Source organism: Vicugna pacos, chromosome 2 (assembly GCF_048564905.1).
Source record: "Vicugna pacos chromosome 2, VicPac4, whole genome shotgun sequence".
In the NCBI taxonomy this organism is placed as follows: Eukaryota; Metazoa; Chordata; class Mammalia; order Artiodactyla; family Camelidae; genus Vicugna; species Vicugna pacos.
In genome coordinates, this window is record NC_132988.1 from 16,693,420 (window position 1) to 16,720,956 (window position 27,537).

The 27,537-nt window shown below is 41.2% G+C and overlaps 1 protein-coding gene, 1 long non-coding RNA gene and 1 pseudogene across 17 annotated transcripts in view; 1 reads left to right on the forward strand and 2 right to left on the reverse strand.

Moving 5' to 3' along the window:
* Nucleotides 1–3,059, reverse strand: part of ARHGAP10 (Rho GTPase activating protein 10) — a 301,281-nt gene extending 298,222 nt beyond the window's left edge. For all 16 annotated transcript variants that reach the window (XM_072975997.1, XM_072976004.1, XM_072975925.1 and 13 more), the window contains exon 1: nt 2,669–3,059. In XM_072975997.1, the coding sequence (XP_072832098.1) occupies nt 2,669–2,822 (154 nt within the window). In that variant the 5' untranslated portion in view covers nt 2,823–3,059. The remainder of the gene's footprint in view (nt 1–2,668) is intronic.
* Nucleotides 3,060–5,589: 2,530 nt separating this feature from the next.
* Nucleotides 5,590–21,938, reverse strand: LOC140701067 (uncharacterized). Its single transcript, XR_012079836.1, has 3 exons — nt 21,735–21,938; nt 18,260–18,416; nt 5,590–5,866 (listed from the first exon to the last, which is right to left on the reverse strand). It is a non-coding gene; the product is annotated as an uncharacterized lncRNA (long non-coding RNA).
* Nucleotides 21,939–24,254: 2,316 nt separating this feature from the next.
* Nucleotides 24,255–25,739, forward strand: LOC102537578 (growth hormone-inducible transmembrane protein pseudogene; annotated as a pseudogene).
* The last annotated feature ends 1,798 nt before the right edge of the window (nt 25,740–27,537 follow it).

Genomic DNA, 27,537 nt, shown 5'->3' on the forward strand with positions numbered 1-27,537 from the left:
TTGAGTTCAACCACAGGACAATACACTCAAGGACAAGGGCCTCTACCTTCTTAACTCTTTGCATCTCAATCCCAATATTTAACAGATTGTAGATGCTAACTATTTTTTGGTCACTCCATAACTGAACTCTGCAGTAAGCCTTCAGGTCCTACAGAAGCCGCTTCCAATTGCTTTAAATATTTGCAAATTATTCCAAGCATCAAGACATCAAAATTCCATAAACCCAACAAGTATTGAGCATGCGCAGGAAGCATCTTACAAGGCAATTAAGAGCAGAAAATTACTTAAGCACGGAATTCTGAAAATGCACAAAATGCCATTTTTGCAAAACAGTGTAAAACATCTGAAAATAGAATCAGTCTGACCCAGGTGATTGTTAACTCTTTCTGAAGCTCCTCCCCCCCATTTCAGGTCCTTCCTCCACCTCTTGACTCAGGTGTTACAGAAAAGCTCAAGTGGTTCTGCCAATGATTGACCTAGACTGCAATTTCAAATGACCTCATCAAGCCGTCTCCAAACACTGAAGAATCTTACTCATGCCTCTAAGAAGCAGGACAAGAAAAACTGAGCAGAAAAGAATTAAGTAATCTGCCTAACTGTCCTATGGCCAGGCCCTAATCATGAAGGCGAATTCAACTCAGGTGTCCTGACTTAAGTCCAGCGCCGTCAGTCTTTGATAGGAGCTAGATGCAAATTTCACTGAGAAAGCTGGGCTAGGGCCAGGTCTTCCTAACTTGCCAAATATCCATTGAGCTACAACTGTGTTTTTGTCCTCTTCTGGGAAAGAATGTAAGTTAAACAACACAAGAAAAAAATTTTTTTATTTGGATGTTCTCTAAAACATGAGCATAAATTATGTTTCTGATGTTAAAGAACAAAAATCAAAAGGAGGAAGACGCCAATTCACAAATTCAAGAAAGTCTACATTCTGGAGAGAGAGGCTTCTGGCTGGCCCCCCAGACGCACTAGCTGCCACTAGAACACGAGGCGTGGGTCCTGCTGGCAGAAGGGTGCACATGCAGTCACATAAATAGCTTTCCACCAGTGGCCAAACTGGCTTTGCCATCTGTCTCTCTCCTCATGTGCCTCATCCCAGAGGGAGCTGCTACTGCCAGTAAGAGAGAAGGTGCACTTCCCCAGCCAGTGACACTGGTTAAGACCAGGCTAGAGGGGAGAGGACATAGCGCAAGTGCTAGAGCACATGCCTAGCATGTATGAGGCCGTGGGCTCAATGCCCAGTCCCTCCTCTAAGAATAAATAAACCTAATCACCCCCCCCAAAAAAAAGACCAAGTTAGAGAAGGAAGAATCCTCTTCCCATGTTCACCACACACACACACACACACACCATGCCCTTTTGGCCTCCTCTGCTCACTCCTACGTATTTACAGCCCCCCCTCCATCTCCACACACAAACCCAATGCCAAGGCACTGGAAAGCCACCAACCAAACATGCCCCCTAGTCACACGTCCCAAAGAAAGCCGTTCCCAATGCTCATTTTGCAACACCAAAGAGGTCACGGAACCAACAGGAACCTTGGACGTCAGCCAGAGAAGTGGAGTGACTTGCTTCCAAAATTACTCAGACGGTTCACTCAGTTCTTCCCATGAGAACGTATTTCTTTCAACTCACTCATTCAATGAATATTTACTGTTACAGGCGCTGTGCTGCTGGGTACTTGAGACAGTTTGTTCGGGATGTTCTCATCTTCCTTAATGCCAAATGGAGAGTGTGGGGTGGGGAGCAGGTTTTTTTCAGAGGGAAAATGGAGCACTCACAGGCCTCCTCAGAACGGGTTAGAGGTTACAGGTGTGGTCAGCCTGCGCTGCTCCTCACTACAGCTAATGCCTCCCCCGTTTCCGGCAGCATCACCAACTCTGTTTCAGCGCGAATTTCAGGCCACCTCCCTCCTACACAACCTCTTCTCAGATAATAAATACATATCCACCATATTTCTCCTGTGGCCACTTCCTAGTTGTTCAAAAGATAGAGAAACCAGGGAGGAAGGATCGAGCGCTGCCAGGATGGAATTCCCTAATTGCAGGCAGTGGCGCTCCGGCCAGGGGGCAGGCTGTCTGCGCACCCTCACAAGCCCCAATCTTTGAACCCTCCTCGGCACAGGCGGAGGGGAGGAATGTGCGGAAGGCAGCACTACGCCAGGTGGACTTTCTGGTTTAGCACAGTAAGGTATCCAGGACGAGACTGTCGGAGGAGGTCAAAAAACCACACGGAAAGGGTGAAGTTTAAGGGGGTTCGGAAGAATTCAACTCCCAGCCAGTTTTCAAAGAATCCCCAGGCAAGTTCTTTTGAGAGGTCAAGAAACAAGACTAGTAAAACTGACGTTTCTGTTACGGACGAGACTGTGAGCAGCTCTAGGGTGCAACAAAACCTGCCCGCGGGCGGGTCCGGCGGGGGACGCAGGCACCGAGGGCGCCGGGCCAGGGCAGCGGGGCTGGCGGGCTCACCACTTCGGGCTCTGGCCGTCGGGCCGGGGCAGGAAAGGGGGCCTGCCCCCTGGCTGCCCGGGGAACCGCGGAGGAACGACGCCGGGGCCTCCCGCCCCGGATGAATCTCCCGCTCCTCTGGCCGCCGGCCCGGGCACGGGACGGTCGGTCTCCCTCCAACAGAGGCTCCTCCCGGCCTCGCGCGCGCCCGAGTCCCTGCTTACTTTTGGTCGCCGCGATGAGGTTCTTCCCGTCCTTTATGAGCTCTTTGATGAACTTGTTGGTCCTCTCCAGCTCCGCTTCGTGGGCGCGGATCCTCTCCCGAAACCACGGGCTGTCGAGGTAGCAGTCGCTGAACTCCAGGGGCTGCAGCCCCATGACGGCGGCGGTCCGCGCGCAGAGCTCGCCGCGCGCACTGCCCGAGCCGGGCTCCGGGGTCGCGGCCAGGTGCGGGGCCACGCGGGCAGGAAGCGCCGGAGAAGCTAGCAGCCCCGGGCGCGCGGCGAGAGCAGCGCAGACATACCCCGCGGAGGTGAAGCACAGCCCAGGCGAACGAGAACTGAGCGCTCGGCTCCCGGCAGCCCCAGCCGAACCTCGGACACTGCGGCCCCGCCCCGGCCCGGCCCGGCCCGGCCCCCGCGCCGCACGCCCTCCCGGAGGCGCGAGCCGGCCCCGCCCCGCCCCGGGCGCCTCCCGCCGCGCCCCGCCCCGCGCTGGCCTCCCGCCCACTCCTCTCCCCTCCGCCTGCCTTCTTCTTCCTCTCCTTTCTCTTCCCTTCCCTCCCTTCCCTTCCCTCAGACGTCTCTTCCTTACCTTCCCCACGCGCGGTTGCCCCTCCTCTTCCTTCCGAGGCTTCCTCGGTCTAGAATTTCGCCCCGCGGCTTTCCTCCGGCCCTAGACGCGGGCGCCTCCCCTTTTCATCGGCTCCCCTCTTCGGGCTGACTCACTGGGGAGCACCGGGGAGCCGACGGGGGCCAGGACGGGGCGTCTTCAGGGCAGTCTTAACACAGGGGTCTGGTTACTGAGGGAAACGATTGACTCCTGTATCTCATTTATCCCGGCATAGACCCTCAGCTGTTCTCTATTCACGGTCCCCATTTAAAATAAAGTGCCTGTTAAATCTCCGCTTCAGACTGAAAGCTTTACAAGGGCAGGGAGCATTTTCTTGGAGGCCCAGCTGCTGCTGTTACACTCTTCTGTGTAACCACGCTGATGACTCGGGGGAGGGGAGAGGGTGTCTAAACTACGGAAGAGTTGTTTCTGTTGTATTCAGCAGATTAAATGTGCTTGGGTAGGTGGAGAGATCTTGATTATTCCAAAAATCACCACCGGAAAACAAACGCCAGGGTATAATGTGTGGTTTTCACGAGGTGGGGGTGAAGATCAAATGAGAATATGTGGGTACAACTGGGAAAGTACAGCATTCCGTGTGTTCTGAAACAACTCAGATGTGTCCTCGAAATGTTAAGACATTTTAAATTACTAAAAATCCTTACCCAGATGAAACCAATTTTTCATTAGAGTACCTTTTAATAATAGCAACTAACAATTTACTAAACAATTATTAGGTGCGCGCCTGGCACACACCAGGAACTCTATATACAGTTTTAATAGGTTCAGAACATATGTTTACATATATAGGTTCACTAATGATGCTAATATCAGCAAGAGACTTCAAAGGATTCTTTGAAAAGTTTAGACTCCGAGATGGGTAATTGAGACTCTGCACGGCATGTTGTAGGATTGTAACCCTCAACAACAAGTTAAGTAAGCCTCCTACTCAATAAACTTTTGTTACAAAGCAGCACTGTGAGTGGCTAACCCACAGATAAACAGATAAACATGATTACTTTAATGTCCATCCTCCGGAGAGTTCAAAATGTTTTACCAAAAAATTTAAGGCATTGAAAACCTTGGTTCTGGCTAAAATCAGCTGGGGGATAGTCTACAGAGAAGAAAATAAAAGGCAAGTAAAAGGGGGAAAGATACTCAAGAATAGAAAGGATGCAAACAGTGATAGTTGCACTGACAGGGGTGCAATCCTCTGGGCAAAATCCTAAACCTGTCCTCATAAAAAGGGGCTGCTGACACTTCCCCAAAGTGTTAATCACGGAGTTAACACATGAGCCAGCAACTCCACTCTCCAGGCGTCTACCCAAGAGAAATGAAAACATATGTCTACACAAATGCTTGTTCAGGATAGCATTGTTCATTATAGCCAAAAAGTGGGTGCAACACGAATGTCCACCAGCTGATGAGTCAATAAACAAAATGTATGTATCCAGACAATGGCATAAGTAAACTATAATAAAAAGGAATGAAGTACTGATGCATGCTACAACATAATGAACCTGGAAAACATTATGCTAAGTGCAAGAAGCCAGCTGCAAAACACTGCATATCATATTATTCAGTATGAAGTATCCAGATCTAAATTGGGGGTTGGGTCAAAGCCTAATTAAAGATGTCATTTAATCAATAACCAGTAGAATCAGAAGTCGACCATTAAACAGGGAGTGGGAGCAGGGGAGTCCAGGTGGGGAAGCAGCCTGTACAAGCCCCTGGGATGGGAAAGAGTCTGGAACATTCCAGAGGTTAAAAGAGCAGATCAGATGACTGAAGCTCAGTGAGTGAGAAAGACTGGCTCAAGACATGCTGCATAGTGGAGGGTCAGAAGGGGTCAGATCAGGTGAGCCTCATAGGCCCTATAAAGTAATGAAAGAAATTTCCATATATTGAGGCAGGGAGAAGTCATTCTGGCTTATACATAATATAACTCAAACTTTATGCTAAAATAGCCTGTTGGTAGCCAATCAAACATACATTGTACCTCTGCTTAATTATTGAAGAAAAAAGCACATGGACCAGAAGTAAAGAATGTCTATGTTAAAATATGAAGATGAAATGCCTCTCTTTCTGAGATGCCAATGCTGATCTTCCTTTGATGATAAGACTCCTTTCCCGGGGGCCAAGGACACGCTGAGTCCCGCTGTGTTCGCGCTGATCTGGTTTGTTTTGTTTTGTTTTGTTTGAAACCTTGAAGGAATGTATCCCTGACTTGCTTGATGTTCTTTGTTCTGACAAAGACATTCAAACTCTCCTGGAAACCCTGCTTCTCTGCACCAGTTCCTCAGAGTTATCTGAGATAGAGGCTGTCTTCCAGGCTATAGTCCTCAGTTCAGCTCAAATAAAACTCTTTTTCATTCCTATTACAGATTATTTATTAATTTTTTTGTTGACAATAGGGTTTTATCCTAAGCTACTCTTCAAAGGGAAACTTTGAAGAGTTTTCAGCACGGCAGTAATGTGATCTGGTTTGTGTTTTCTCTCAAGGTGCTGCGTGGAGAATGAAAATTCAGTGTAGCTCAGTTGGGAGAGGGCATGCTGAGCATGCATGAGGTATTTGGTTCGATTTCCAGTACCTGCATTTGAAAAAGGGGGAAAAAAAAGAAACCAAAATGAAAATCCATGGGGAAGGCTTTGGGGGTTGTCTGGGTAAGATGGTATAGCTTCACCCTCCAAATGACAGTGGATACAGAGATTAATAGACCAAAATATATTTTAGAGGCAGATTCTGGAACTTGACAATGGCCTGTATATAGAAATGAGGAAGAAAGTGTCAAAATGGCCCCAGGCTGCCGGCATGGGACATTAGGTGGATGGCTGTAACCCCACTGAACATTTACTAAAAGGAAAGTGGGGAGAAGTCGATGTGGTGGTGCTGCTGGTGACTGGGATGGGCAAGATCAGTTTCAGTTTAGACTCATTTAGCCTGAGGGGATGTTCAAGTCTATATGTCAGGTTGTCGGGTGGGCATTTTTATGCTTTGCTCAGTGTCTGGATTAGTTAAGGATCTGAATCAATGATGGTCAGTCAGGATCCTGTCCACACAAAATAGAGGGTAACTCAGATGAAACCTCCCCTTTACATAGGTTCCGCTGCACACAATATTGTCTCTCCCTGATGAGTCACAAGGTTGCTACCTATAAAGTCAAATATGGGTTCTACTGAATCTTTGGATATGTTTCAGGCTGTGAGTCAGTTAGAATTAGGTTCAGACACATTATAACCGAGAATCTAGAATAACGGTGGTTTAAACCATGAGGAGTTTTCTTCTCTCTCTCATGTGAAAGAAGTCCAGAAGTGGACTCTAACATGATTCCACAGTCCCCAGGGAAGCACCAGTTTCCATCCTCAGTGTCACCTCGTGGTATGTTTCCTAAAGCCCCTTCTGTGAATGAGGAAGGCAAAAGATAAGGGGTCCCCCTCCTGGTTGAGTCACCCTCTTTTCTTAGCCTTCCTTCAGGTCTTAGAAAACATTTTTGCTTTTTATCTCATTGGCCAGAACTTAGTCACATGGCCATGCTTCCCTGCAAGGGAAACTGGAAAATGTGGTCTTTTATACAGGTTCACTGCCACCCGAAATGAAATCTGAATTTTCTTACAAAGAGATCATCCATTCTGAACAGGAACCTAACAGTTTCTGCCACAGGCTGACACCTTTGTCGGTGAGGTACATAGATTATAATTATAGCTATGGCAAAACATAAGGGATATGATGAGAAGAAATGGAAGATTAATGTCTGGATAACTTCCAAACCACATTAAGTTGCTTTCTCTCAAGAGTATTAACGGGTGTGGGGCAGTGGAGCAGAGATGCCAAAATAGCTCAAACAAGAAATCATTGGACAATATCACAGAAAAGTTCCCTGGAGATGCAGGGCAGGCTCCTGAAGGTTTATCACCACTCTAGCTTCATTTTCCTGTGATTCTCTCTGCTCTGTTCCTCTTCCTGGTGTTAACTTCAGCCTCCAGAAAGCTCCCTTCGTGAGAACCAGATGGCTTCGACATCTCCGGATTTACCTCTAAACAGTATCCCCTCTGGTGCTAGAAAGATGCTCCCCCCTCACAACTGCTTCAGTCTGGACATCAAACCAGTTTAGGAGTCTACCTCATCTCATTCAGTTACACCTGGAGAGCTGTCTGTCAGCTGATCACTGGGGCAACGGTGGGAGTAATTCCACATAGTTTCAGGTCACCCTGGGGCCACACTGTGAGCTCAAGGTGAGTTAATCCACTAAGATATGAGGATGGTATACGAATTTGTGAACTAGTAATCTACAAAATATAATGGTGATGGGCGCTTAACAGTGTAAATTTGCTTAATCCCACTAACTGGATACTTCAAATGGCTAAAATGGTGAATTTTGTTACGTGTATTTCCACAATAAAAAAAAGAAACAATAAAGTATGATGAAGTGTATGTTTTGTTTGTATGTTTGTAGTGTATGTTTTCTTAAAGGTAAATTATCACAGAAAAATAACTGTCCAAATGTGTTTTAAATTTTCATTGCATCTATATTTTTAAAAGAAATTTTTTTCTTCATAGAACCCTATTTAAAATTCATGAACTGGCAATCTAGAGTAATGCAATTTGAGAAATTCTATTCTGAGAGCACAATATTGTATAAACTCTACTGAGGGTCAAGCCAGAATCTCCGTGTAATGGTTAATCTTATGTGTTAATTAGCCTGGGTTAAGGGATGCCCAGCGAGCTGGTAAACATTATGTCCGGGTGTGTCTATGAGGGTGTTTCCAGCAGATATTAGCATTGAATCAGTAGACTGAGTGAAAAAGAGCTCCCTCACCAACACAGGTGGGCATCATCCAATCCACTGCGAGCCTGAATAGAAATGGCAGAGGAATGGTAAATTCCCCTTTGCACTTCTTGAGCTAGGACATCCATCTTCATCTGCCCTCAGACATTGGTGCTCCTGGTTCTCAGGCCTCAGACCTGGACTGGGATTTATACCATTGCTTTCCTGGTTCTTCATCTTGCAAATGGCAGATGGTGAGACTTCTTGACCTCCATAACTAGTGCATAAGCCAATGCCTATAGTCACTCTCAATCTCTCAGTCAATCAATCTCTCTGTCTCTCTCCATATATATCTACATTGCTATATCGGCTATATAGACATATCGATATAGATATATATCTTATCCCTCATTGGTTGATTCCATTTCTCTAGAGAATCCTGACTCTGTATCTGCCAGGATTGCAGCAGGTAAACCCCTGTGGTGTAGAGAAACTGTTCCTCGTGCCTCTAATATTAACTGTTCTCAATATATGCCAGAGAGGATGCTAGAACTAGGGCTACAATAGTGAACAAAACAAGCACAAGTCATGCCCTCAGGGAGCAACAGTCTCCAATCAGAGAGAAAGAATGTATCAAATAATGACAAACACAAATACGAATATTAAATGAAAATAATGATAAGTGCTGGGAAAGAGCCATATATGGTGTTAAACAGGGGAAATGGGGCTATTCTGAGATGTCACTGAGGAATTGACAATTGGGCTGCCGGATGAGGAGTTTATGGGTAGAGGTGAAACTGATGTGATGTGGAGAGGGAAGAAGCATTCCTGGGGAAAGTTTTGACAAAGAACTAGAACAGGAAACTGAAAAAGGTCCTGTGGCTGGATCACCAGGGCTGAGACATACAGCCCACGAAGAGGGCGTGAGGGCCCCTCTCATCTGCTTCTGCACCGGGCTGGCTTCTTTGCCTGAAAACACTAAGCATGGGGTTCAGAACCCCTCCAGCGCTCCTTGATTGTTTCTAGGGAGAGCTCACTTTTCCCGGCACTCCTAGACATCGTAACTTGGAAGAGTTTGGAACCTCAAGGAGTTCTAGAATGATTCCACTCACCTAAGCCTATCCAGTCAGCAAATATTGAATGAGTGCCTGGAGTAGGCAAGGCACCAGGGAAAGTCCTGCAAGGCCAGACAGTCCCTAATCTCAAAGTGTTTCTAATCTGGTGTGCTCTAGGAATAAACTGACACACAGATAATTATTTTTTTAAAAGTACACTGTTGCTTGATCCAGCCAGCCTTGCTGTCTGGCTAAGAAGTGATATATTCCCAATGAAGCTGGGGTGGGGAAGTTGGGGGAGGGGAAAGGATTTTCCAATTCCCTTACATTGAAATGAAAACCCCCTGAAGAAATCTGGGACTCTTTTAAAGTTTGGAGATAGAAGAACCTGGCTCAAGATGATATGGGGCAAGGCACAGAACCAGCACCTGCTCCATGGGGAGTGCCCTGTCATAGTGCAATCACCCCTTCCCTGCCCTCAGCTTTTGAGAGACCTGGCATGGAGAGGAGGGAGCTGAGTGTATCGTGTTATATTTGCTGATGGGTATCAGCCCATACTCTCCAGGGCTCACAGGTCACTCAGGCAAATGCTGCCCTCTTTCCTATAAAGTGAGGATCAACTGACCTATGCAGTGCCTTGCAGTTTATTTTATCCAGATAGCAATGGATATTTGTTTTAAAATGTTAGAAGGAAAGAGAAGAGCTCTAAAGAGTTTATTTTTCCCTGTAGCCCAAATGCCCCAGACATGACCCAGAGAGCGGTTTCCACAGGGTGACCTTCAACTGAGCGATTATCCAGTCACTAGAAAGCCAATCTGCTGTGACTAGGAGCATCTTCTTAGAGTTCATGGGCACTTCAGTAAAAGAAAAAATGAAAAAAGTATAAAAACTCATGTCTTTCAACCCAATAATTCCAGACCTGGCAATTTGTCCTAAGAAAATATTTTTTTAAGATGTATATTCTTCAGGCTATTTGTTGCAGGGGGACAAAAAAGGAATTAATCTAACAATCGAAAATAGTAGAACAAAGCAGCACATATCCACTCAGCAGGCTTTGACAGCACTAACATGCTCATGATTCTGCTCTCAGCGGTGGACACTGGAATTTTGGGATGCTCGGCCTTCATCCCCACTTCCCAACAGCACCCTGAATTCCACCTGGGTAATCATTTTCCCACCAAGCATGGAGTCTTGGTAAAGTGCACGTGCCTTTCTCACAGTCGGTAATCCAAAGAGATCCCTGAAGGCTCCTTCTGCTAGTCCCTCCTCTCAGCCTGCCGCTGCCAAAGGCTGGGCACATGACCAGCCAATCAGACCCTCTTCCCCAGGACTTTGACTCTTGAGCCTAGTAAAGCACTGACAGGAGAAACAGGTCATCTGTCCAGCCAAGCATGCCGAAAGCAGCCTGCTGCCTAGCAGGCTACCCAGTTTCTTGTTCCCATGCTGGTTCTTCAGGCTTCCTTGAGCACCCCACACACTTCAGATGAAAGGCCTTTTTTGCTTAGGTTGCCAGAATCAGTCATTTTTTCCCCTGCAGTCCAAGAAGAGCAGTAGATACCTAGATTGGTACTTAAAGGTAATAGACCTTTTGGGGAAATTGTAGGGCATCTGGAATTTGTTCTCTGGCTGAGCTGGAACAGAAAACAGTTGCATATCCCCTTTATATTCTAACTGAAGAAACTAGTAGCCCGTGGCAAGCACTGGAGAAACAAGTTATTAAGTTATCATCTTTGATTACTAAGGTCTAAGTCACAGGACCTAAAGTTCTCTGTGATGATTAATTTTATGTGCCAACTTGACTGGGCTAAGAGAAACCCAGAGAGCTGGTAGAAGATTATTTCTGGGTATGTCTGTGAGAGTGTTTTTTGGAAGAGAGTAGCATTCGATTCAGTAGACTGAGTGAAGAGATCCACCCTCGCCAGTGGAGGTGGCATCATCCAACCCAATCTGCTGAGGGCCCAAATAGGACACAAAGGCAAAGGAAGGGTGTATTCCCTCTCTCTCTTCTTGAGCTGGGATGTCTATCTTTTCTTGATCTTGCACACTGGATATCAGACATCTGAGCTCCTGATTCTCAGGACTTCAGACTTAGGGACTTAAACCAGCAGCCCTTCCCCTGTTTGTCAGGCCTCCAGTCACGGACTGAATTACACCATCAGCTTTCCTGCTTGTCAAGTTTGCAGATGGCAGATTGTGGGACTTCTCCGCCACCATAGGCACATGAGCCAATCCCTATAATAAATCTACAAATACCTCCTACTGGTTCTGCTTCTCTGGAGAACCCTAACACATCCCTCTTTGCCTGGAACGGCACATCTATTTTCTTGGCATCCCTTCCTTTTTACAATTTGACCCTGGATTTCTCATTTTTAAACAGTTTTACTATAAACAATTGCACAGAAAAAAATTTTAAAAATAAGCCAGGATGGGTTCATCGGACCTCTAATGTGCATTTCCAACACCTGCCATGGTCTCATTTAGTAGCGTGTGAGACACATGTGCAGTGAACAGAGTTCTTACTTTGACACACGGATAATCTGAAAGATGACCGAGGACAACCTATCTCTCTTTTCCTGACCTTTCCAGAAGCAACCTCAAGGTGAATGAAGTTGTCAAGCCATCAATCAATAGGAAGCATGGAAAATTATAGGTTGAGAGTAAGATGGGCAAGAAAACAGAGGCTTAGTAGAGCTGCCACAGAGCATCGAGAATGTCCTGAACTTCATCACTACAGTTGCTTGTCCTGTATTGGATTGTATCAATCTCCAACTTTACTGATTGGTTACAGTTTTTTATACCAAAACAAACAAACAAAAAAACTCTTTTGGCAGGAATGAGATAAAAGAAAGAGTGTGTGTTTAATGAAAAATTAAGTACTGATTTCCTATTTCTCAAAAAAGTTGCTGAAGAACTTGTAGAGTGTCAGCATTTCTCATCCTCTGTGGGGCATCCACAGTGACATGCCTAACCACATGAAAACCAGAGGGCCCAAGACTGCTGGAAGAGCTTCTGCACCTGCTTCAACAGTGAGAGTTATTAAGAAAACTGGGCCCACGGGTGGCAAATGAACATGTTTCAGTGCTGGGTGTTGACACAACACTCTGTGACACATTACTTTTCCCTTAGATCAAATGATTGTTCTTCTATTTTTTTTTCTTCTTCCAAGATTTCTTGTGGCATTACATAAAGTGAAATGGGCAGACTCCATTAATAGAAAAAAAAAACACCAACTTTGCGAGATAGTACAAAGAAGCCAGTTTCGTATCAATGAGGATACAAGCGAAGATGTTGCGAGACTTCTGGTGCTCACCCTTACCCAGTTCTCCTGTCTTTTAGGTGACATGGGAGGAATATGCCACTTTCTGCTGTGTTAGCAGTCCCCACCAAGTTCTGGCTATCATGGAAGTGACAATGTGTCATTTCTAGGCTGAAGCATTTAATTGCTAGTGCAAGGCTCTACCACGCTTTCTTGCCCTGCCTTGGTAACCATGAAGTCCTCATGTTCCGAAAGATGAAGCAATGAAACGGTTGGGCCATTATTAGCCTGAACCTCTGAGAGACTGTCAGAGGCAAATACACTCACTGACTTGCAAAGATTATGTAACCTGAGTGAGAAATAAGTTCTTACTGGGTAATCCACGAGACTCTGGAGTTGACTGTTACCATAGTATAGCCTGTCCTGGTCTGGCTAACACAGAGAATTCTAAGATCTTTGGAAGGGGTAAGAGTATTGTTAATGGGATTGAATAATATATAGCAAGAGGATGGCAATCATTTTTAAAATTATTTTTTTAAGTTTTACTTTAATGGATACAAAGATTCTGTCTGGGGTGATGGTAAAAATTCTGGAAATAGATAGTGATGATGGTTGTACAACACAGTGAATGCATTTAGTGCTACTGAATTGTACACTTAAAAATGGTTAAAGTGGCAAAGTTTATGTTATACATATTTTGCCACAATTTAAAAAATCACCAAAACACATTTTTCTACCAAAATTTTCCAGTAATGATAAGGGTTGGAAAAATAGGCATTTGTATACTGTTGTTGAGAATGTAAATAGGTACTTCCTTCTGGAGGCAACTTTGGTAATAAACAAGGCCTTTGAAATATGAAGCCTTTTGATTCATTCATTCTTCTTCTGGGAATTTGACCAAAATTTTAAAAAATTATAATTTACAAACTTTTATGTAAAATGATCATAACCCTAGCATGGTTTCTAAAAGCCAAAAATGTGAAACAGTATAAACTGGACCATGGTGGATTGGTTAAGTAATTTAGGGTATATTCATATAATTGAGCACTATATAACTACTTAAAATTGTAGTACGCAAGACTATTTAATGAGGAATACTGGAGAACAGCTCCAATAAAATTTTAAGTGAAAAAAATACAAACCCTAGTTCTTAAGTTGAGTAGCAAGTTCTTAGATGTAAGGTTAGTTTGACAGTATTGATTCTTAATAAATGCATGCTGACTTTCTGTTCATAACATTATTTTCTAAGATTGTTAACTATGGTTGCATGATTACAATTACAAGCTCTCATAGCCAATAGGCACATGAAAAGATGCTCAACATTGCTAATCATTATAGAAATTCAAAGAAAAACTACAATGAAGTATCACTTCATACCAGTCACAATGGACATCATCAAAAAGTCTACAAATAAGAAATGCTGGAGAAGTTGTGGAGAAAAAGGAGCCCCCCTACACTGTTAGTGGGAATGTAAATTGGTACAGCCATTAAGAAGACAACATGGAGATTCCTTAAAAAACTAAAAATACAGTTACCATATGATCCAGCAATCCCATTCCTGGGCATATATCTGAAAAATATGAAAACTATAATTCAAACAGATACATGCACCCCAACATTCACAGCAGCACTATTTACAACAGTCAAGACATGGAAGCAACCTTAATGTCCATTGACAGATGAATAGATAAAGAAGATGTGGTATATTTACGCAGTGGAATACTACTCAGCCTTAAAAAAGAATGAAATAATGCCATTCGCAGCAACGTGGATGGACCTAGAGATTATCATACTATGTGAAGTGAGTCAGAGAAAGACAAATACTGTATGATATCACTTATATGTGGAATCTAAAAAAAGATACAAATTTTATTTACAAACCAGAAATAGACTCACAGACATAGAAAAAAAGAAAACTATGGTTATCAAAAGGGGAAAGGAGGGGATAAATTAGGGACTTGGGATTAAAAGATACACATTACTATATACAAAATAAACAATAAAAACCTACTGTATAGCACAAGGAACTACATTCTGTGTCTTATAATAAGCTATAATGGAAAAGAATCTGAAAAAAATACACGTGAATGTATATGTATAACTGAATCACTTTGCTGTACACCTGAAACTAACATTGCAAATCAACTACACTTCAATTAAAAAAAAATAAAACAAGCTCTCAAAATATTTCAAGATACAATTCATCTGGGCATAAAGATAAACTCATTAAGCTAACTGAATTTTTTAAAGATCTCCTCTTATTTCTTATCTTTCTTGCATTTAGGTTCTCTCCCACCATAACTCTTTTTCCCTTTTCCATCTGAAGGTAGTTACCGAGGGAAGAATGGAGAAAAAGAGACTTTGGTTTGTTCTGCTTTCACCGTTATCTTTTTAGCATTACATCATCTTTCCCCAGAGACTTTGTGTTTTTGTTCTTGCTATGAACATGACCTTAAAAGGACCCCTTTTGTTTTTCTACTCTTTGTTACATCCATAAGCTCATTCTGGACCTGCTTTTCCCAATACTGTTACTTAAGGGTCATGCTTAAATAACATGCTGCTCTCTAGTATTTACAAAAATATACACTTCAACCCATTGCCTCACATTTTGGGGTCAGTAGAGGAATGCCTCTGAAGCCACTCCTGTTTTTTTAAGATACCCCTCTTTATTTCCTCCCTGTTGGAATTATTTAAGACAATCGTTTTCTACCTGAGTTACAGGAACCCCTAAAAGTATGTGAAGATTTTCCAAGGAGCACTGCTTGCAGCGAAAATTTATTTCCAGATCCTCAGCTTCCATTTGTCCTTTTTCTAAAATTGATCAGTCTGAAAAGCCATTTTGCAAGCTCTCCTATCCACCTCCCTTTTCACAATAACCTTTCTCCCAAAGAAGAGAAGGCAGAAAAGCAGACTTCAAGCTCATTCATCCACATCCTTGTTCCAAGATGTAAAAATCTCCAAGGTACCAAGGGGACATTTCAAATCTTTTTTCTGGAAATCTTCTGTAATGATTAACCCACCAAAAGGCTTTTTGCCTTTCCTTGTCTTGCACATTTCTGTTAAGAGTAACTATAGCTTTAGTGACTGTCCGTTGAGATATTCTGAATGTATTATAGGGTGAGGTGGGAGGAGTGATGACAATTTCCCTTTATTAACTTGCCTCTCTCATCTTTAAATATGATTAGAGAATGCATGGTTCTTGAGGAAGAGACACATGAAAGCAAAGAAAGACAATGTCTTTAAGAAATATCCAACACTAAAAACGGCTCTCTTTTTCTCATTTTTGAACATCAGCTTTTTTGTTGTTGTTCTCTCCTCAATATGCCACCTTAGAAATGCGTTGTCAGCAAGAAAGAAAAGCACCTTTGAACAGATTAGTCATGCTGATTCTTTAAAGTATAACTAGAATGTATAACTGCTAAGATTTTTGAGACATGATGGATAAAGTCTGTGCAGAAAAAGTTCACATGATTTAGTTCAAGATAAGTCTGTATTATTAAAAACAGTAGTTAAAACTTATTTCGTCGATGAACTAAGTCATTGATTATTGACATAATCTTTCCATGCCTCATTCCTCCTCAGTAAAATGGTATAATTGTACCCTATCACTGAGTTATTTTGGAGATTAAATGAGTCAATGGAAAATCTGGGCACAGTACATGCTCTTCATGTCATCATGCTCCCCTTCTTCAGTCTTTAGTCCTTCTTCTCTTTGTCTCTACTCACTCTCTTGTTAATCTCACCCCGTATCCTGGCTTTAAATATTACCTATATGCCAAGGATTTCCAAGTTATATTTCCAATGCCTGCTCATGCCAGAACTCCAGGTTCACGTGTTCAACAGCCTACTGGACCTCTTCACTGGGATACCTAATAGAGATCTTAAACTCACTCTCTCCAAATGAAATTCTTGTTCTTCCCTCTCCTCGAACATGCTCTACCTACAGCCTTTCCCTGTCACTTGCTGCCAATGCCATCCTTCCAACGGCTCAAGTCTCTAAAACTTGGAGTTAATCTGCACTCCTTTCTTTCTCTGGTACTCCACATCTAGTCTGTCTTTCTGCAAAAAGATATCCAGAATCTGACCACCATTCAGTGCCTCCAATGCTGCCCCTCTGCTGCAACACTCAGTCCTCTCTCTTAACCCTAACCCTAACCACAACCCTAATCCTACTGCAACTTTACCCTGGGCTCTGCTTCTGCCCTTGCTCCCAATTAGTCTGTCTTCAACGGGGCAACTAGAGTGACCCTTCTGATATGAACATTGTCCTAGAAGAAAACATAGGCAAAACATTCTCTGACATAAATCTTAGCAATATTCTAGGGTAGTGTACCTAGACAATAGAAATAAAAGCAAAAATAAAGAAATGGGACCTAGTTAAACTTATAAACTTTTGCATAGCAAAGGAACCTCTAAACAAAACAAAAAGACAACATATGGAATGGGAGAAATATTTGCAAATGATGCAGCTGACAAGGGCTTAATTTCCAGAATATACAAATAGCTCATACAACTCAATAACAAAAAAACAAACAATCCAATCCAAAAATGGGCAGAAGACCTAAACAAGCATTCCTCCAATGAAGACATACACATGGCCAATAGGCACAGGAAAAAATGCTCAATATAGCTTATTATCAGAGAAATGCAAATCAAAACTACAATGAGGTATCACCTCACACCAGTCAGAATGGCCATCATTAAGAAGTCCACAAGTGATAAATGCTGGAGAGGATGTTAGAGAAAAAGGAGCCCTCCTACACTGTTTGTGGGAATGTAAATTGGTGTAGCCATTATGGACAACAGCATGGAGATTGCTTAAAAAACTAAAAATAAACTTACCATATGATCCAGCAATCCCACTCCTGGGCATAATCCTGGAGGAAACTCTAATTCGAAAAGATACATGTATCCCAATATTCTAACAGCACTATCTACAATAGCCAAGACATGGAAACAACTTAAATGCCCATTGGCAGATGACTGGATAAAAAAGCTGTGGTATATTTATACAATGGAATACTATTCAGCCATAAAAAGAATAAAATAGTGCCATTTGCAGCAACATGGATGGACCTAGAGATTGTCCTTCTAAGTGAAGTAAGCCAGAAAGAGAAAGAAAAATACCGTATGATATCACTTATATGTGGAATCTAAAAAATGACACAAATGAACTTATTTACAAAACAGAAATAGACTCCCAAACATAGAAAACAAAATTGTGGTTACCAGCGGGGCAGATGACAGGGGGTGGAAAGGAGGGATTAATTGGGAGTTTGAGATTTATAGATACTAACTGCTATATATAAAACAGATAAACAAGGTCCTACTGTTATAGCACAGGGAATTATATTCAATACCTCAGAATAGCCTATAATGAAAAAGAATATGAAAATATGAAAAGGAATATATATATATATAATTGAATCACTGTGCTGTACACAAGAAATTAACACAACATTGTAAACCAACTATTCTTCAATAAAAATAAAACAAAATAAAAAGTAAATGAACATCAGATCATATCATTCCCCTGCTTAAAATCCTTCAATACATCCCCTCCTATACATAACATAATAACAACTTTTTCAAAAGACATATATATATACATATGTTCATGCTCATATATATTAATTTTTAAAAGACTAAAAATATGCACCAAATTGTTGGCAGTGGTTATCTTAGGGTGGTAATATTGCATGTATTTAAAAATATTTGCCTTTTGACTCAATAATATTATTTTTAGGAATTTACCTATAGGAAATAATTAGGATATTCCCCAAGATTTAAGTTTAAAGATGCTATCACAACAATATTTACAATATGTAAAAATCGGAAAGAGCCCAAGTGTATAACAATAAGAAAGTAGAATTGACCTTAAACAGGTAGGGGGTTAGGATCGCTGACCTTTCTAGCAGTGGAAAATCCGAATATAACCTGTTGTTCATTCTCTGCAGTCGTGGTTCCTCTACATCCGTGGTTCCTCCATATCCGCAGTTCTGCATCCTCGGGTTCAACCAACAGCAGATCAGGTAGTACTGTAGTATTTACTCTTGAAAGAACCCTGCGTACAAGTGGATGTGCACAGTTCAAACCTGTATATTCAAGGCCCAACTGTGGCTTAATAAATTGCGTTATAGTGAATGATGGATTATCTGACATGGCTGACCACGTAGTTTTTAAATTAGTAGCATACTGTAATGTTAACATGTATGTAATAGTAACATATTGTTAATGAAAGATTATGAGCTAGCAAGTACACTGTGAGATTAACTTCATAACTCTGTATATGAAGAGAGGAAAAGACAGGAAAGATAGGCACCAAAGTATCAACGGTAGGCATCCGTAGGCTGATGCACAGGTGGCCATGACCTAGAACTACACAGTTGTGGGAGAGCCTCTGCCACCCATCAGCAGACCTGTGTGCAGAGCAAACGTGCACATTCTAATCAGCACTTCCTGCAATGTTCTGCAGTGTCACCTTAAGCAACCATAGGCTGCAAATGTACTCATATATCACATGAATAAGAAGATATTTAAATCTGAATTTATTGTAACAAAAATGATTCTTATACTGCATGTTTAGCAAGTAGAAAAAAAATCCCCTAATGCTTTAAGGAATTTAGGCCTTTTAAAGTCTTAACAGTTTAGGAATGGGTTAACCTATTTATCACAATGACTGATAAGAGTTTCCCAAGCTTCTTATCAGTTTTTAACCTGTTTGAAAAAGTAGTTACAAGTGCAAGAAATAAGTTGCTTGGTGTGCTCGGTGACTAACATCCAGTTTCCAATTCACATTTTGGTTTTTAAATGTTGAGCTTCAAAGTTAGTTCTTAGAATTTTATGTTTCATGTGTTTCCCGTTACTTACAGAATTAAGTAACCAAAGAAAAAAAAAAACAGAAATTCTACGTTCACAACTGCCTTGCTGTTCTATTCATCCTCAGCCATCTTTACCCGAGAACCCATTAATGGGATTAAGAAGTCTAAAAAGTCCTCTTTCTTTGTTCTTTATAGAATTAAAGCACTGATACCATTCAAGCTACCAACTCGTTGTCACTGAAAAGTAAAACAAACAAGTAAATGACAAACAGAATACAAAGCTCCCAAGTCACAGAAGGAACCACAAGGCTATCAGAAATGACCTGAAAGCCAAGCTTGCAGATTTTTTTCATGAATCAAGTAATAAAGTCAACCACCAAAGGTGTCAGGTGTGCAACAAAATAGACTGACTTCAGCACATTCCTTTGTTTTATCACTTGGTTTTGACATAAGGCAAGGAGACTGCCCTGAAAACCCCACATATTTAGTCATGAGAACATGACATTTTACAGGACTTGGTTGCAAAACTAGAAGTGTATGAGAACACTACCACTTTGTTCTTTTGGAACATAAAGCAGAGTTTACCAAACAACGGTCCCCATGAAAGGCAAGAAGATCTGATTATGTGCTTATGAGAGCTTAAGGCCTTTTTTTTCAGACTACTTTGGCAGTCTTTGAGAACAAACCAAAATTCTCTTGCTTTCTGGAGAGAGAGAGAGAGAGGCAGAAATTACTAATGTAAAACATGAGCTGCCTACCAGTATCAAAACAAGAAAATCAACTCTAGGCTTACTCGGAGTGAGTGTGTGCGTTGGGTCAGAAGTGCCCGTTTTGGTCATCTCCATAAGTGGGCTGAGTCTGCATGGACATATGTCTATTATGTTAAACATCTGAATGTTAATGACATCAATTAAAAAACCCACCTCTATAAGAGTGTGAACAAAGAGAAAATCATTTGCTCCTGGATATTTAGTTGAAACTAAGGTGGAATTTATCTCTCTGAATTTACACTATGGTTCTCAATTGAAGAATTCAATGCTTTGAAGGATGTTTCAAGAACATTATTCTAAGGTCTAAGTCTTTGTTTTCTTAGTGACACTTTAATTTTAAAATTATACTTCGCATACAATAGAGAGTAAATATTTCAGTGATTAAAAAATGGACAAAGTCCGGCTCCCGTGTCTCATCCATTGATAATGGCAAAATTAACAGGTCTGCAGCTTCTATATAGTTAGGAGCTACTTCAGTGGTATTTACAATCACAGGGAAGTAAAAGGGGCATTTGTTTGTCAATACATAGTCATCAAGGCTACACAAATAATTAACCTTTAACAAGCCGAATAGCTGATATTTGGCACTTAGATACTTCCTGCAGATTTAAAGGGGGCTTCATTAAAGAGGGAGTACATATTCATTAATGTATTAAAAACGCATTTCTTGGGCTCTTAATGTCCTTATTACTGCATTTAGCTGCTGAGGCATTCTCCATTTAAGAGCTTAAAATTTAACCTTCTATGTAAACTTTGCAATTTATAGATTCAAATTCAGTCAGTCCAGGGTTTTGCCCTTCTCCCTTTTCCTTCTCTTTTCTGGGGATTTACTTACATGCTGTACTGACCTTAGAGGCACCAGGCCCAGGACCTGCTGAGATGGGCAGGTCTAGTTGTCAGCTGCCTACCCTCCTGCCCCAAGTCTGCACCATCTCTGTCAGCTTCCCCCGATCACAAGGCCCTTCCTGTTCCTCCATCCCCCTCTCAGCCACTCCTGTGCGCTTCAGGGGACTCAAGGAAGTGCTGGGTGCTCAGTCTGCTGGAGTGTGGGGAGGAGTGTCTCATTCACCCAGCGAGGCCTGCTGGAGACAAGTGAGGATCCTCTCTGCCCTCAAGTCCTTCCTGTCTTCCCCCAGGGAATGTCTTGTCCTCTTGGCTGCCTGAAGAGAGTGAACAGAGGGTACAGTCCTCTCTTAGGCACTGACCAGCACCTACAGTCTAGTCACCTGCTCTCAGCTTTTCTTTCTTTCATTACCTTTTGCCAGACAACTTCACATCTCCTAACTCTTTGGTTTATGGTATAATTTCCCCTGGGTCCTCCAAGTGCTTATTCATTTAGTGCGTGCACGCACGCACGCGCGCACACACACACACACACACACGTTTCCTGTTTCAAGAAACCTGCCTTATAATAAGAATCCTCCTGTTTCTGCTCTGATTTTAAAATTCCATTCAGAAACTTGGTTATGTTCACTCTTCCTAGAGCAATGAGTGCTACTGATTCCGTGAGTGAAGGGAGAAATGGTAACCGGGGTGACAAAAGCCCCCTAGTGAGCATTTGGAAACATGCAGGGCATTTTCAACGGCCACAGCGACTTAGGGATTAACTGGCATTCAGTGGGTGAGGGTAGGATTGGTAGACATCCTTCCATGTGCAGGACAATGTCACACAAAATGCCAATTGCTCCCTGCTAAAAAATGCCAAAGATGTGCTTCTCTTTGGGGGCTTCTCCAGTCTCTGGCCCCATCCATGTTACTATCCAGTACAGCTCCAGGGCCCTCCTTGCCTACCTCTGAGAGCCTGACTCTTCCTCTCCACAGTTCCATGGGACTGGCTTGACTCCCCATGCAGTCTTTGCATCTTTCCAGCCTGAGCTGTGTGAGAGAGGAGCAAAGTGCTTGACCAGGAGGTACATTTAGATGTTCCATCCTTTAGCTTCAAGTTCCTCTTCCGTCCTTGGAGTGGTTTGAATTTCTGCCTCTGAGCTTGCTTGGCCAATTTTCTACGTGAAAAAACACACAAAAGTTCTTCTCTTGCTTCCCATTCCAGTCCTACCATTGCTATAAACAAGAGAAAATGTAAAAGACTCTATATTTCACTTGGCCACAAATCGTAGCAATATTTTCTTAGATTAGTCTCCCAAGACAAAAGAAATAAAAGCAAAAATAAACAGATGGAACCTAATCAAACTTAAAAGCTTTTGCACAGTGAAGGAAACCATAAACAAAACAACCTACAGAATGGGAGAAAATATTTGCAAATGATGAGACCAACAAGGGATTAATTTCCAAAATATACAAAGAGCTCATACAACTCAATATCCAAAAAACAAACAACCCAATCCAAAAATGGACAGAAGACCTAAACAGAAATTTCTTCAAAGAAGACGTACAGATGGCCAACAGGCACATGAAAAGATGTTCAACCTCGCTAATTATTAGAGAAATGCACATCAAAACCACAATGAGGTACCACCTCACACCAGTCAGAATGACCATTATTAAAAAGTCCAAAAACGATCAATGCTGAAGAGGGTGTAGAGAGAAGGGAACCCTCCCACACTGTTGATGGGAATGTAAATTGGTGCATCCACTATTGAAAACAGTATGAAGTTTCCTTAAAAAACTAAAGATAAGCTACCATATGATCCAGCAATCCTGCTCCTGGGCATATATCTGGAAAAGATGAAAACCGTAATTTAAAAAGATGCACGCACCCCAATATTCATAACAGCACTATTTACAACAGCCAAGACATGGAAGTAACCCAAATGCCCATGGGCAGATGACTGGATAAAGAAGATGTGGTATATACACACAATGGAATTTACTCAGCCATAAAAAAGAATGAAATAATGCCATTTGCAGCAACATGAATGGACCTAGAGATTATCATACTAAGTGAAATAAGTCAGACAAAGAAAGAAAAATACTGTATGGTATCACTTATATGCAGACTCTAAAAAATAACACAAATGAATCTATATACATAACAGAAACAGACTCACAGACATAGAAAACAAATTTATGGTTACCAAAGGGGAAAGGGAGTGGAAGGAGGGACAAATTAGGAACTTGGGATTAACAGACACAAACTACTTTTACATAAAATAAATAAATGATAAGGACCCATTATATGTCATAGGGAACTATATTCAATATCTTGTAATAACCTAAAGTAGGAACGAATATACATATACACATAACTTAATCATTTTGCTGTACACCTGAAACTAACACAATATTGTAAATCAACTATACTTCAATTTTAAAAAATTATAAAACTAAAAAAAAAAGATTCTGTACTTTAGTCCTTTCCCTAACTATGATGACTTTGGGCCATTTAGTCCCCTAGCAGCTTAGTTTTCTCAGTTGTATGAAAGAATCAGGCTGGATGATCTCTAAAGTCATTTCAGCTCTGTGCTTTTACAAGGAAAAAAAAAACTAGCATTTGTTACGTGATCCTGGCACACTTTACATTTCTTCCTTCGCAACAGTCCTTTAGATTTTTTGCTCATAATTCAGAAGTCAGTGGAATCTTTAGTGAAGGAAATGGCAATAACGAAACTAGGTATTTCATACCATCTTGTGGCATGTGTTAATTAATTATCAAGCTATATGTAGCAAAAAACATACATTTTATTATTCTGTTTTCTACAAAGGATTAATCTCCCATCTGTTCTTGCTTTATTAATATATTTAGAAAATATTTGCTAATCATCTTCTGTGTGTCAGGCACTGCTCTAGTACAACAGTGTCGAAGATACAGCAGTGAACAAAATAAATCCAACGCTTTGCATAGAGCTTACACTTAGATCATCGGTTCTCAAAACGTGGTCCCTGAAAAATATCTCTGAGGGTCCAAGAGGTTAAAAACGTTTTATGAATAATAATAAAGCATTATTTGACTTTTTCAGTGTGTTCACATTTGCACTGATGGTACAGAAACATTGGTGGGTTAAATCTCAAGTGCCTTGGCATGAATCAAGGTAGTGGTACCAAGTGCACTAGTAGTTACTGTTTTCTCCACCACCACACACTTGCAGGAAAAGAAAAAAAAAGGTCAGTTTCATTTAAGAAGTCTTTAATGAAGCAAGAAAAAGTAACTTTTATATTAAATTTCACTCTTTGAGTATACATCTTTTTAATATTCTGTGCGATAAAACAGGAAATACACATAAAGCACTTCTGCCGTATACAGACGTACAATGGTTGCCTTGAGGAAAAGCGCATGTGATTATTTGAATTGTATGCTGAACTAGCCACTTTTTAAAATGAAACCCCATCTTTCCTTGAAAGAACAACTGGAAGATGAGCTATGGTTATTTAAACATGAAAATTTGGCAGACTTTTTTTGAAAATGAGCCAAGTAAGCCTGCAACTTTCAGGAAAATAACTGACAGTGTTTGTTGCCAAAGATAAAATTCAACTTTCAGGAAAAAATTAGAATTTTGGAAAATCTGTATTTTCCAAACCACTGTTAGTTTGACTGCTTCCCCAAACACCAAGAATTCTAATCAGATTGGTGGCAATGTTAGCAAATGTGACTTTTTTGATATTGTATAATGAAGTGTGCCAACATTGGAAGATCTACGTAGCTCAGCAAACTGTTTTCCAAATGATTGACATGTGATGTTTCAAAATCACGCATGCATTGAAGGTCCATTAAAGGTGTGAGATAGACATTACATTTCAATGTGACAGTATGAAACATTCATTGAGAAGGGGAACTGCGCAGTTGAGGCGACGTGGACTGAGCTTTCAGATATTCTTGGTAAACCTAATGCATCATAGTGCTGCCCAAAAGACTTGTGTGGCTGTGGACACTACCTTCTGGAGTTTTCCACCTAGCTATCACCAAGACCTCCCATGTTGTGAAGAATTCCATCACAAAGAATCAGTGGCTTTTAACACCCAGCAGGGAATATGCCACCAAGACAAGAATTGGGAACCTGCATGGGAGTACTGGCCAAGAACTCCAAGTGGCCACACTGGAAATGTTAATCAAAGGAATATTTAAAATCGATCAGATGGGAAGATGGTTTTTTGCTGGAGGGAGGGCCTGCTATTGGTCAGAAAGCATTGTGCTACTTTGACTTGGCAATGACATTGTCCAATGAGATAGGAGCTATTGAAAAGGCTGTTATTTAGCTTCAGCACGTGAAGGACAGAATTTATTCTAACTGTATTTATTCAGCATGAAGTACTGGTTTAACAGCTTTGTCTGCCCTGGCAGTGAGCAGAACTCTGATTCTCACATGAACTTAATGATGACAGGCTCTTGGGTGACAACTAGTGTGACCTTTGCAGACATGATTGGAGCTGGAATGCTGGTACAATTGACACCATGTAACTGCAGCCCAGGCCCAAAGCATCTTGCTTGGTCACCACATTCTGGTGTGACGGGAGCAGTGGTGGCTTTTCTGATGATATGGAGGGGGGTCTCTTCTCATTGGAGCTGCATGGTACACAGCAGCCATCCCGGGAGGCCTCTCCACTGTTCCATGTATGCACCAGGGAGAAGTTTTTTGAACATGGGGCACCCCTGGGGGTGGACCTTGGTCTTTGTGTCCTCACTGGGATCCGCTTCTATACATGGTACCAGTCTGTACTGAGTGGCAATTCATGGTAGATGAGTTCTTTTCAGCATGTTCCTTCTGTATGACACCCATAAAGTAGTCAACCATGCAGAAATAGTAACAGTGTAAGGAGTTCAAAACTATGATACCATCAATTCCATGCTGGGAATCTATATCAATACATGAAATACATTTATGTAAGTTGCCAGTATTCTAGCAACTGGAAGCAACAGGAAGAAGTGAAGTGACTCAGCTTCTGACTTCTTTAATACATCAGATACCTTGCTTAATAGGAGTATATACTCATGAAATGGTTTGTACAAGCAGCTCTCACTGAAGATTAGAAGATAAAAGCCTGTCAACATCTTTCAAATATTCCAGTAATGTGGTGCTTCAGGTCTGCCTTTTCCTCCAGAGGACAAATTCAGTAGTTCTTTTCCAAGTAAGCACCCACATTCCCAGTTCTCATGCTTGAGTAATTCTGAACTTTTTAATGAATGTGAATACTGAGGTTTCTGTTGTAAGAACTGAAGTGTTTTATCTATTTTAAAAATTATTTGGTTAAGTGAAAATTAGCAAAATGCGTTTACCTACATTTTTTTGGAATTTAGAACATTAACAAGTAATATCATAAGTGACACAGACGTTTGGTAAAGGGACCAGAGAGAAGTAAAGGGTCACCTGCAGTCTTTCTTTGAATACTTAGATTTTAGCGCTTGTGTAATTGCGGTGAGCTAATGAGAAGGGTCTGGGCAAACTAGTCATTGCTCTTTTTTACATTTGTCTACTGGACTTATCAGAAGCATTGAGCACAGACATAGGTGATTCATTCTCCCACTGTTCCTCCTCTGTGCTCTTTTTATAACACAGATGTGAGCATGTTTGGTTTCTCATTGTTTGACATTGGTAGCACAGCCCACAATGTTAATCATGTACAGATTTCCTGATATATATATAATATATCCATAATCCCTGACACATCATATATACTATATATGTGTGTGTAAATTTTATTTTTGAATCTTCTAGAACAAAATATCCTTAAAACTTTTCTCAGCATAAAATCGAAGCATGAAAATAGTTGCATTTTCAAGTATACAAATGATATGTTCCTCATTTTTGAATTTTTTATATACTTATCAAAATATTAAATAGAATATATACTTGCCTTTCTCATCTCTTCAAGCTTTGAAGCTTTCATCAGAAAAGCCTCTTTATAGCTTACACTTGAGATTTTGAGAGTAGTTTTTCTTCTAAGATGTGGTTTCTCACGTTCCCTCTCAGACTAAGCCCTGAAAGGGAAGGCAAAACGAGGCTTTCTTTGTGAACTATATCAATCAAAAATAGTATGGGGAAAATGCTTCTATAGAGCTTTCCTGAGCAGAATTTTCCTTCTCTCCTGTGTAGACCATTGCTTAACTCTTTTGTGACATTTGTAAATTTTTTATAAATAAGAGTTATTTTTGAAAGTTACTTAATAAAATAAATGTGTCTGATTATTAAGATGACTGTTGTTTCTGACAAATCTTTATTACAGTAATCCAGATATAACTATTCTAGCCACCTCAAGTTATATAGGATACTTATTTCTGAAATAATAACAGTTCCAGCCAGATGATTAAAAAAATGTGCACTGATATATTTTCAGATTTTGCACTGCAACTATCCTTTAAGAAACTATTACTTGTTGAGTGTTGTATCAGAGGAAAATACACACAATTATGCAAAAATGTTATTAGAAGACTCCTGACTTACAACTACGTATCTTTGTCAGGCTGGGTTTTCTTCATAAACTACTAAAACAACATATTGCACTGATAGATTGAGAAGATAAAAGAATTTTTGATTAAGTGAGCTATTAATAAGATTTGAAAATGTTAAACAATGCTATTCTTCTCAGGCCTGTTTTTTTCTGTTTTGGAAAATATAATTATTTTTCATAAAAATGTTATGTATGGTAATATCTAATGAATTTATCATTGCTATTTTAAAATAATTAATAAAGTATTTAACCC